General features: G+C 48.7%; 1 protein-coding gene across 1 annotated transcript; it reads left to right on the plus strand.

Moving 5' to 3' along the window:
* The first annotated feature begins 633 nt into the window (after window positions 1-633).
* On the plus strand, window positions 634-1,014 carry LOC618012 (histone H2B type 1-C/E/F/G/I). Its single transcript, XM_015458816.3, has one exon. It carries the CDS (start codon window positions 634-636, stop codon window positions 1,012-1,014), a length of 381 nt encoding a protein of 126 aa, XP_015314302.1.
* The last annotated feature ends 11,175 nt before the right edge of the window (window positions 1,015-12,189 follow it).

Raw genomic sequence — 12,189 nt, forward strand, 5'->3', positions numbered from 1 at the left:
TCATCAACATTTGGCAACTGTCATAATACGAGATATTTCATCCAAGCAATATTGATGGATGCTGAAATTCATAGGCCCAAGTTGCATGAAGGATAGGACTTTACACTGTACTTTACAAAGTACCTTCCATCAAAAACATTAATTACAATGGGAAAAGAAGTACCTTTACAGTAGATAAATGTGGTAGACACTATCTTAACTAAAAGATCAAAATTAACAAAATCGGTAATGGGACAAATCAAAATTGTGCATTACCTGGTAAGATACAGTGAGAATATAGCATCTCGTCTGTAATTTTCCTGTCCAAAATGCATACCTTGAATTTAATCGTGAGGAAACATCAGACAAACCCAAATTGAGAGATACTCTACAAAATCACTGGCCCATACACTTCAAAATTTACAAAGTCAAGATCGCCAAGGAAGGACTATTTTCAATATGGTCTCCTTCCAAATTGAACGAGACTAATGAGGCATGGCAACACTTGACACTAAACCGGGCTTTTTTGCTACAACTAACTTTATTAGAACAAATGATGAAACATGAATAAATTATAGTAATACATCTGCAATTTTTATGGTGCCTTTGTGATTTCAAGATCTTTCTGTGTTGTTGGGTGTTGTCATTATAGACATGCCTGAACCGGCCAAGTCTGCTCCTGCCCCTAAAAAGGGCTCTAAAAAAGCTGTGACCAAGGCCCAGAAGAAGGACGGCAAGAAGCGCAAGCGCAGCCGCAAGGAGAGCTACTCCGTGTACATGTACAAGGAGCTGAAGCAAGTCCATCTGGACACCGGCCTCTCGTCCAAAGCCATGGGAATCATGAACTCTTTCATCAATGACATTTTCGAGCGCATCGGTGGCGAGGCATCGCGCCTGGCGCATTACAACAAGTGCTCGACTATCACCTCCAGGGAGATCCAGACTGCCCTGCGCTTGCTGCTACCTGGGGAGCTGGCCAAGCACGCCGTGTCCGAGGGCACTAAGGCTGTCACCAAGTATACCAGCTCCAAGTAAATATAATATGCCTAGCTGCTGTTAACGGAGAAGGCAATGGCACCCCACTCCAGTACTCTTGCCTGGAAAATCCCATGGACGGAGGACCTGGTGGGCTGTAGTGCATGGGGTCGCTGAGAGTCAGACACGACTGAGCGACTTCACTTTCACTTTGTGATTATTTAGGAGAATGTCATTGTAGGATTTAAACTAAAGTTTTCATGGATGGTGGGGACATCGTGTCAGCAATTTACCCTCAAATGCTTCAGGAAAAGAAAATTTCTTTGCACTGTTCTTGGAACTTTTCCATAAATTTGAAATAATTTCCAAATAAGAAGAAAAAACAGTGACAAAAAGCTTATCAATATTATGTGTATGGAAAGAGTATGTGTGTGTCTATACGCTACTAGCTAAGGGGTGGAATTTTTGGACATCCATTGTTTCTGCCTTGCCTAGCATTCATTCCTCCTCCCTTCAGAAACAGCATCCAGATTTTATTTTCGGGAACTGCCCCTTCCCAACTCTTGGTTTATGTCTCACTGGTGTGGGCATGTGCCCAGGTCAACAAGCACATTTCATCTTCTTGGCCACAGTCATTGCTTTAGGGAAAGACTCAAGTTAGTTTAATATGGGTCAACACTGTGATTTTTTTTTTTCTGAAACTATTGTGAAAGAGGTTCTGTTTTTCTCTTGGGGTTGCTTAGCTTTTAGAAAATAAACCTGGAACTGCCTGAGACTCCACTACATGGAGCCAGACTGTCCAGAGGGGGGAGAATCCATTTCAAAGAAAAGCAAAAGTAAGAGACAGAGAAACTGAGTCTTTTTAATAACATTTTAGCCCACAGATTCAGCTGTACTTTGGCTTTTTGGTTAAATAACCCAAATATATTTAATTTTCTGCATAAGCCACTTTGAGTTTGGTTGTTGGCACTTGCAACTGAAAGATTCATGACTAATGTTAGGAAATTCCTAATTCAGCTGGATGGGAGTTTGTGGGGGCGGGGCGGGGAGGGGAAGAGAGTTGTAGCTGATAGTCAGACATGGCAGGGCCTCTGGGTGTCAGGATTCAGTAGGAATCTTGGTGCCCTCAGGGAAACTTGAAGATACTTTTGGAAAAGTGGCGCGAGCAGGTGGCATGGACACAATGACCAAGCGGTAGTCACTAGGCTTATCCCCAATCAACCCCACCTCATAAAAGCTTGCTCCCCACTCAGAGCCCAGTAGTCACACCCTTGGCACAGCCCTAACCAGAAACATCTGCAGGCCCAGAAATGCCTGTATCCCCACCTCCGATGCCATGGTCACTGCACCTTGCATTTCTTCACACTGCCTCTGTTTATAAAGCACCCTGCCTCCAGTTTGTGCAACTGAGTATCAGGACAACTCTATGAGGTAGGCAGGACTGAGATTATTCCCATTTCACAGATATGGAAAGTAAGGCTCAGAAAGGGAAAGCAACCCTCCCAAAGTCACACTATTCAGTGGTAGAGCCACTAGGGGACAGGGTTCCTCTCTCCAGGTCCAGATCTCTCTGAGCTCTGAAATTTCTGAGAAGGGCCTAAGGGATTGGAGGGTGTGGTGGAAGACAGAATCTCTCCCTTTGGATTTTGGGACTGCCCTTGAGTGAATGAGGAGGTGGTCTGGCTTTCAGGGGCACATGAGCGCTCAGGAGAGGAGAGTGGGATGGGAAGTCTGTCAGGGGTCAGGATGCTGGTTGGGACAGGGTAGGGGGGCTTTACAGAGAACACTCAATCCCCAGGGAAGATCCAAAGACAGCCTGATGTCATGCTTTGGATGGGGCTCCAGGGACTCAGGAATAGAGGGCCCCTCCCACACATAAGGAGTTTGCTGTTGAGTGGAAGAGCCTTACAAAGGAAACAGTAGACTAACAACATGAATACAGTTAATAGTAATCACATGAATACCTAATATTCCTTATTCCAGGGACAGCTTTAAAGTCTCACGAAAAAATCTGTCATTAGCCCCATTTTAGAACTGAGGGAACTGAAGCACAGAGAAGGAAAGTAAGTTGCCCAGGGTCACCCAGCTGGGAAAAGGAGCCGTTAGGATTTGAACTGGAAGTCGGAGCCCAGAGCCCAAACTCTCAAGAGCTCCTCTTACTTGTAGCATATTCACTGAGCACTCATTCTGGGCCAGGCCCTGTGCTGGGAGCCAGGACCAAGATGACAGGCCAAGGCGCCCTTGCAGGGTGCAATGGGAGAGTACGACCAGCCGGGCTGGACTTGGGCTCCGGTAGGGGAAGTGTGGGTCCCCTGATGGGGGAACTCGAGGTTCCCAAGGTGAGTCTTGTCAGGATGAGGAATCCTGACACAAAAGGGAAGAGTAGACGGAAAATGGTGGAGAGGAGGATGCTCTAGACAGAAGAGGGGCGCTGGCACCAAGACCTCTAAGTGCCTCAGCGCCCCCAAAGCCCTGTAATGGCAGCAGGGTGACGGAGGCTCCAGTAGGGGTTGGGGAGGGGGGCGACTTGGAGGGCGGTGGGCGCTGGTTTCAGAAATGTGCTCGAGAGAAAGGGGGCCTGGGGTCCGGCAGGGAAAGTCCGGGATTGTAGAGGTTCCGAGGAAAATCAGCCTGTGGAAGTGACAGAGGACAGTGACCGGCCGGGCAAGTGGCAGAGGTGTGTGTGTCTGAGCGACTGGGGACATCCTCTCAGGACGGTCACACTCCGGAAGAGTTGGGGGCGGGGGTGGGAGCTGGGGCGGGGCTGGCTGGGCTGGATTCGGGCGAAGCCCCACCCACCGGCCTGGGTCCCAGGAAGGCGGCTTGGGGCTCGGGTCCTGCCCAGGCGAGGGGGCACTGCGCCGGAGGCAAAGCCAGGTGAAAGGCGCCGACACGGTGTGGAAGGCCACTCTGGCCTCTAGGGGAAGCAGTTGGACGTGGCAGGGAGAAGAGTAGGGAGGGAGGCTCTGCAGAGCTGGCGAGGCAGGCGAAGAGAGAGCAGCTCCGATGCGGGCTGTGGACAGAGATTTTAGGGCGGGGAGAACTCCGAGCCCAATGCGTTGGCAGTTTGCAATGGGGGTTAAAAGCCCCGGGGCTGTCGGATTTTAGTTTGAAGCCGATGTTGCCACTTCCTAGCAATGCATCAGAAGGCAAGTTACTGCAGCTCTCCCAAACTCAGTTTTCTCATCTGTACAGTGGAGTTAATACATGTCATATGGTGTGTTTCACCTGGCCCCTGTGAAGGTTGAGGCAATGTGAGAGTAGGGGCCTGGTATTCACTAAGTTCCGAGTAAACTGTAGCCATTATTATTCTGTAGTGTAGGTTATTTGGCAGACATTTAATTGTTCGGGAAAGAGCCTTTCTGGGGACATAAAAAGACTTGGGTTCTGGTCCCAGACCCTCCCTCACAAGCTGGCGGCTTTGGAGAGAAATTCCCTGGGCTTCTAGATCCTGTCCCTACACTGGGAACACGAATACCTCCCACACCGGACTTAGGACTTAGCGTGGAGCAGACAGAACAGAGTGTGAGCAGGAGCTTGTGACCCACTGGGAGAGGCTGTGCTGGAGGGTCAGTTTAGCTGGCACATGGGCCTGCACTGGGCAGGCAGGGCTGCCAGATCTTAGCCTCCCGCCCCCCACCATGGATTCCCTTTAGGGATTTCTTTATCTGCTGTGGAATGCAGCCATGTTAGGCAGTAGGGAAAAATGTTTCTCACACTCTTAGTATCAGCAATCCCTTAATGGGTGTGGAGCTCATACACCAACCACCAAGTTTAAGCAAATGTTAAAAGTACACTGAATTTCTAAAGTAATAAAAAAATGTAACTTTGCAAAAGTAACGTGAAGGATAGATGTTTCATATCAGTGAGACATGACACTGTCCGAAACGTCCACCAGTGTGTCTATGCTCTGTGTGACAATAAGGACTCGTGAGTTTTCACATCCTGTCAGTTTCCTTTCTTACTCCTCATTTGTACTAAATTAGAAAATCCTAAACCACAATTATAGGTCATTAGAAATGGCAGCAAATGTTTGGTGGATGTCAGATGGTTGTGGATTCAGACCAAACAAAAATCCAGAAATCACAGAGCTGTTTCTTTCTGAAGAAGAAAGCAGGTCAAGCTTCCAAACATTAGAAGACTGTTTCACCTTGAAAAAGAGAGAGATTGACAAATGGAGCCATGATCCTCTCTTTGGTTGAATTTGACTCTGGAAAGAATTCTTTAAGTTCTGATGTAATATTTAGATGTGGTTTTTAAATAACCTTAATAATATGTCACCAATTCTTTTCTCCTGCTCAGAAACAAAAATCACTGTGTTCAGAAAGAGTTAAACTCTCATAATGGAGCAGTCACACTGCAGTTTGGCTTTAAAAAATTGTTAACTTGATACTCATCAGTAAATATAATAATTTGGTGATGTCTGGGCAGTACAGAGATTGAACATAGTGCCATCTGAGCAGAATACTTAAGATCGTAGTAGTAGTCTTGAGTGGCATTATCAGTGATGTAAAAAATGGTTTTATCTCATCATTCTTTTCAAAACTCCTCCTGGGAACTTTTTCCTTCCACAGCTAGACTATATCAGGGTGGTAGAAAAGTAGGCTCTTGAACTTGCAATCCTTGTGTTTGCATAGGATGCTGAGAAGTATTCTCAGTGAGTGAGACTGGATCATAGCCACAGTTTTCAGTATTTCCCTCAACTCTATATTGGGTAGAACAGAGACCCAGAATAATAGTAACTCCAACAAGACAGCAATTTCTTTCTTTTCCATCTAAAAGTCCAGAGACAAGTGGTCCAGTGCTAGGAAGGTGGTTCTTCTGCATTTGCTTGTCCAGAAACCCAGGCTCTTTCTGTCTTGCCATTCTGCCACACTTAAGTCTTGCCCTCATTCACATGCTCGAAGCTGGCTCACCAGGATGTGAGATTCCAGACAGTAGTTGGAGGAAAGTGGGTGGAAAGGCAAGTCCCTATAAGGACCTGAAAGTCATACTTCAGCTCATACCCTTTTGGCTAGAACATTGTGAAATGACCACATCTAGCTGAAAGGTAGGATGGGAAATGCAGTTTTTATTCTGCATGGTCATGAATCCAGCTAAAATTTGGGAATACAGTTACTATGAGAGAGAAGGGGGAAGCAATACTGGGGGGCAATAGCTGGCATTGCCAAAATGCTGGCGAAAGTTCAGGAAATAGATAGGACTTGGCTTTCAGGCACAACTTCTTTCATCCTTGGAGGAGTGCCCTTCCTGGTGCTCCCTCAGCAGTAATTGCCAAGCAGTGCTGTCAGAGTTTATCATGATTCACAGGACAATCACTTAAGCAAGGAATCTTTTTTCCTGAAGTGTGGGTGTTAAGTGATAAAATTAAAAGTTATCAAATGTTTTTCTCTGATACATCAATATGAACTACACATATGCTAAATGTGCTTGGACTCTGCACATCATTGATTTTTATTAACTTCACACACTAGTCATAGCTCTTTTGAAAAGAGAGATGAAATATAACAGTTTCTTCAAGTCATTTGATTATGCTACTTGAGACCAGTTCTGAGACCTCAAACAGCTTGCTGAGATGCCAAAATGTTCACTACCTGTGATAGTTCAAACCTAAACTTAGAAGAGCAAAAATTTACAATTTTAATGAAGAGTATAACATAGCGGGATTTATTCAAACCAAACTATTTTCTCATAATGCGTGCCATTGATACTGTGTGATGCCCAACACTGCTATTTGTTGGAGGAAGTTTGTCAAAAGCTGGTTCTGCAGTGCTGTCTGAGAAAAATGTGGCATTAATAACACAGCTGTTTTACAAGCTTCTTGATAGTGTTACTTGTATCTGTGTTTTACTAAAAGGAATGCAATTTTAAATGCTGCCTACGTAGTTTTGTTTTTCTTCCTGCCTTTAGTGGGGGGAAAAAGCTATCAATTTTGTCCTGGAAAGCTTATTTTACACTTGTTCTGGAAAAAAAAGAAGAAGAAAACGGCTCTAATGGTTTACCAGAAAGGTCACTGTGCTTTGTTTGAAAATGATGTGAAAGCCTTGATGGCTTTATGCCACTATTTGACAAAGTTTCATAACACACAACACGCTGGGGATTAGGATGGGACACGTAGCCAATCCAGTGAAGTCCAGTGTCAGTATTCAACATCATACTCACTATTTACACTTTTCTTTCTTAGCTGCTTATGCAAAATCATCATACATGTCCAAGTTCTTACAGATTTACATTTTTTTTTGAACCAGAATTTGGTTCACTATTTACTTTTATAACACTGTTCTCAGTTGTAGTATTCGGGTAACTATTTTCATCACTGTTCTTCAGCTTTAATAAGCCACTTTTGAACCATTGACTTCTCTTTTTTTCCCCTTTCCTTTTTATTTTTTAAATTATGAAAGTATGATAACACATTTTTAAAAGACTTGGAAAATAGTGAACAAAGTTACCTGTAGTTCCACTGAACCATTGACTTCTTATTTGAGTTGAGGACACTATACATCACAAATTCATAACCAAAAACCCATAAAGGATCCTAAAAATATATCACCTGAGACAAACTGCCAAGATTGATCAAGCAAATTCAAACCTTATATCATGCACAATGCTGAAGAATGTGACAGTTAAGAACATAATGGGATTGCAGTGAAAAATCTTAATCAATTTTGCATTTCAAATTTATGAGTAAAATAATTCCATCCTTTCTTCCTTGGGAACCTCCAACACCTATGAACAACTGATAAAGAAAACCCAGGTTATATCCTCAGGGAACCCCAATCTTGAGGGAGAAACATGGTCCCTGTCCTCAGGGAGCCGTAAGTCCGAACAAGGAGATATACATCAGAGACACTCTGATGGGAGGGACAGCTTTCTGCCCCAGGATGAAGGGGAGGCAGGTCTCCTCTCTGACATGCAGATATGATATCGAGACTGGTCTTTGGACAGTGGACAGGAAGAGCCTGGGAGGAAGGCTTGAGGAGAAGACTACTGTGGTCTTTTTCAGAGAGAAGGCCAGTAGGAAGAGTCCTGGGACAGAGCTGATGGGTCCCCCAGAAGTGGGCCCAGCTGAGACATAGATGTCCACTCTGATGGTGGGTGCCCAAGTCCCCCATCCATTGTCTCCACAGTGCCTGAGAGCAGCTGACAAGCAGTGAAGGGAGAGGGAGAGACAGGAGACAGAAGGATAGAGAGAGACAGATATGGAGAAAATCAGCCAGAGATGCCAGGAGAAGATCTGAGCTAGAGAGTACAGAATAGATAGAAGCAGAAGACCAAAGTGGAGCAGAAACAGAGCAGTGTCCCTACCCTCAGCCCTGCCCCCCACACTCAACCCAGCCTCTGCCCCCACACCGGTTCTGGCCTACTCCATTGGCATCTCCCTACCTCTGAGCTCCCATCCAGGCTTTGGCACCACCTCAGTATTTTTCCTCACAAGATGTCAGATGCAAACCAGAACCAAGATCCACATGTCCTAGCTCACTGGGGAGGGTGCTCTCTGGGAAGAAAGGTGAGTGAGAGTGGACATAGCCCCTATCTACCACATAGCACTGAACAGGGGCAGGCAGGGGGTGATAAAAAAAAAAAGCCTGATTCAGCTGTTGGAGCACTTGGGTTCCCTCTCAGCTCTAGGAGGGGGTTTGGGGCGATGCCTTGATCCTTCTGGGTCTCAGCTCTCCCATCTGTAAAACAGAGATATTAAGATTGACCTCCCAGAGCTGCCTTGAGGATTAGATTGGATGACCCCTGCAGTGCGGTCACCGCTCAACAGTTCCCCCCAGAGGGAGGGAGATGGCACTGATAGGGTACATTCCAGCTGTGATGGTCCAGTGGTCCACTTCCAGCCATGGGATGCTATGATCTTTAGTCTACATGTACACAGATGGAGTGTGTGTGTTTGTGAAAAAAAAAAACTCTTCACACTGGGGAGAGTACCCCTTGGCATCCACTATGGGTCTCTTGGACCTGTGGAGAATAGTGGTTAAGTTTGTGAGCTCTGGAGCCAGGCTGCCTGAGTCTGAATCCCAGCTCAGCCACTTTCAAGCTTTGTGGCTTCAGGCAACTGACTCAGCCTCTCTGTGCTTCTCTTTCTTCTTCTGAAATTGGAGGCAATAATTGTACCCACCTGGGAGGGTTTTATGAGGAGAATGCTAGTTCAAATATGTGCTTATGGCATGGCCTGGTACAGAGTAGGGCTGGGTCTGAGGGGTGTGCTCTGCCTCACAATTCCCACGCCTCTTCTGGCCAACAGATAGCTCATCCCCTGGAACAGCCCTTTCTGAGCTCTGACCAGTCTCCCTCAGGCAGGAGTTCCTAGAAGGGTGCAGCCTGGGGCAACCGGGCCAGTGCAAGCTGCAAAAATAATCACCCTTCCAGGGACACTCCAGGATGGACAGACGCTTTTGAAAGTGAATGTTAATAAAGCTCAGCTGGGGACGGGGTTGGGGTGGGGAGGGGAAGGAGCCACTCTCTGCTTCGCTCCTCCTCTAACCGCCCCCCCATCCTCCTTTCCACAGAACCTCAGAACACTCAGAACAGCCGAGGGACCTGAGAGGTGGTGAGAGTGCTCTTTGGCAGGGTCGGAGGTCTGAGGTTCAACTCTCACATCCCACTGCTCCTTCTTGCCCTTGCCCTGCCAATGACCTCAGGAGCAGAGAATGTAAAGGGGTGGGAAGGCGGGGGCAGTGTGATGGGAGTGAGGGAAGAAAGTGGCTGTCCTAGAAGATGCAGGGGTCTGCAGCACCCAAGTGAATAGGGGGCCAGGCTCGTGCAGAAGGGAGAATGCCTGAGTTGTGAGTGGGTGTGTGTGAGAGAGAGAATGTGAGTCAGGGGTACAGGTGAGTGCGTGTATCAGTGCCTGAGTGACTGGGAAGAGAGAGAATCAGAGACCAACTTCACCAGCAGGGACTTTTCTGGTCCAGACTCCTATTTTACAAATTGGGAAACTGAGGCTCAGGAGTGGAAAGCGGGGGGCGGGGAATGGCCCTGAGTCACTAGGCAAGTCAGGCCCTAGACCCTGGTCTCCTGACAACGAATCCAGTGCTGACAGTGGGATGAGGGAAGGTGGGGGCAACAGAGTGGTTGGAGAGGAGGGAACTGCAACTTATCTAACGCCAGCCCTTCCCCACTGCCCCGCCCCCGCCCCCCCCCCCACCCCAGCTCCTCTCCATCCCCAGGCTGGAGAGGAAGAGGTGGCAGGACAGGGCTGCGCAGAAGGAGGAGAAGAGGAGGGGCCAGAGGCAGCCTCTCAGGGTGCAGGGGCGCTGTGGGAGGGGTCCAGGCACCAGCCTCCTCCTTTCCTGCAGACGTGGACTCCCCAGCTCATTTGAGACGTGTCATCCTTGCAGCAGCGGTCTCTCTCTCCGCTCTCTGGCCAGACCCAGCCTCGAATGCGGGGAGGGCCCTTCAGAAAGAGGCATGGGCGGGTTCCCAGCTTGGCAAAGCTGAGCCCAGAAACGGAGGAGGGGAGCAGCCTAAGCCCAACGAAGTGCAGTCCTTCCCCTACCTGACCCTCCCCAGCTTCCCCACCTGGGAAACAAGAGAAAGGACAAAGACATTCTATCTGTCATGTGTGAGGTGGGGTCTGGGGGAGTCATTTAAGCCCCTCCTCACAGCACTAGGGGTTCAGGGCCTCACTCCCCCTCCTCCAGAGCCCCTGGCCTGGGAGGGGCTCCCTCTGCCCTTCATTTGGGGGAGGAGGGGAAAGAGGGTCGACAGCCCGGAGGAAACGACAGCCAGGGCAGACATTCCCGATGATGACTCACAGGCCCGGAACGCCTTGAGGAGAGGCGGCAGTAGTGGGACAGGCTCCTGTTCAGCTGGGGCAGCCAGAGAGGACCCAGGACCCAGGAGGGCAGGGAGGCCAGGGGAAGACAGAAGGTCAAGAGGCAGAGCCCAGGGACTTTCCCGGTGGTCCAGTGGTTAAGACTCCGCACTTCCAATGCAAGGGTATGGGTTCCATCTCTGGTCAGGGAACTAAGATCCCACATGCTACGTGGCAAGGCCAAAGTATTTAAAAAAAACAAACTTATTTAAAAAGGAGAAACTTGAAAAAAGAAAATGCAGAACCCAAGGGAAGCTGCAGCCTGGAGCCAGGATCGAAGAAAAGGTCACTGAGAGGGGCCTGAGGGAGGGGAGACAATGTGCCATCCCACTGCCCACAAGCAGGAGCGAGGAAGGCTGCATAGAACAGAGCACAATGCCCACCACCCCCGGCCTTCAGGAAACTCCTCTTCCTTGAGAAGAGGGAGACGTCCTACTCTGTCCTGTCCTGGGATCTGAGGATGACACCTCCTGTCCTAAGGAAGCCCGGGGATGGCTTCAGTGACATCCCTTGGTTCTTGCCCACTCCAACTCGCTTCTCTGTCGTGCTCCCCTCCATTTACTGGCCGCATGTTTGGGGAGGGGAAACTGAGGCCCAGAGTGGTCTGGGGCACATGGAATACAACAGCTCCCCCAATTCTGCCTGACCTGGCAGAGTTCCAGGCTTTCGTATCCCTTCTGCTGTGTCCTGCTTTTTCTCTCCCCAGAAGAAGAGGCAGCTAAAGCCTTCAGTCTACGTGGCAGGCAGAGGGGGGGCCTGCAAGGGGGGGGAGCTGGGAATGAGGTCAGCGGGTTGGATGGGCCAGGCCGTAGCTGTGAAGGCATCTGGGCTGCAGCAGTCTGGAAGGTAGGGGCCTCTGGGCCGGGCCACTCCCAGCCCAACCCGCCATCTACCCGCCCACCATGGCCTCTTTCCCGTCTCCTGCTCCTCCCCTCTCTGCAGCCCACACTCCGCCCAGGCCAGATGGTTCACATCAAACTTCTTCCATGTGGCAGTTCCACCCTGCCCACCAGGCTCCCTTCCCCCTCTGGCCACACGACTCAGTGGAGAGTTGGGGAGCAACTCTCATACCCTGCACCCCCAGATCTGGGCAGGTATTATGCAGGATCCCTGTAACATGTTGACCCTCCCTCAACCCCAGTTGCTTCTCTGGCCCCTCCAGCTCCTTAGCATCCCTCCACCCCCACCAAGTATCTTGAAGTACAACAGAGATCCTTCCTCTAATCCTGAATCTCAGCTGTGTGACTTTAAGCAGGTCACTTCTCTTCTCTAGGTCTTGGTTTTCTCCTCTGTGCAAAAAAGGAGGACAGGGCAGAAGTTATCTTCCAGCTGAACGTCTATTGTTCTGTGGTATTTCCACATTGAAACAAGATTCTGAATCTAGTAGAAGTTGAACACCAACTTTGGAGGGGTCA

The sequence above is a fragment of the Bos taurus genome, chromosome 19, assembly GCF_002263795.3.
Source record: "Bos taurus isolate L1 Dominette 01449 registration number 42190680 breed Hereford chromosome 19, ARS-UCD2.0, whole genome shotgun sequence".
NCBI classification, from domain to species: Eukaryota; Metazoa; Chordata; class Mammalia; order Artiodactyla; family Bovidae; genus Bos; species Bos taurus.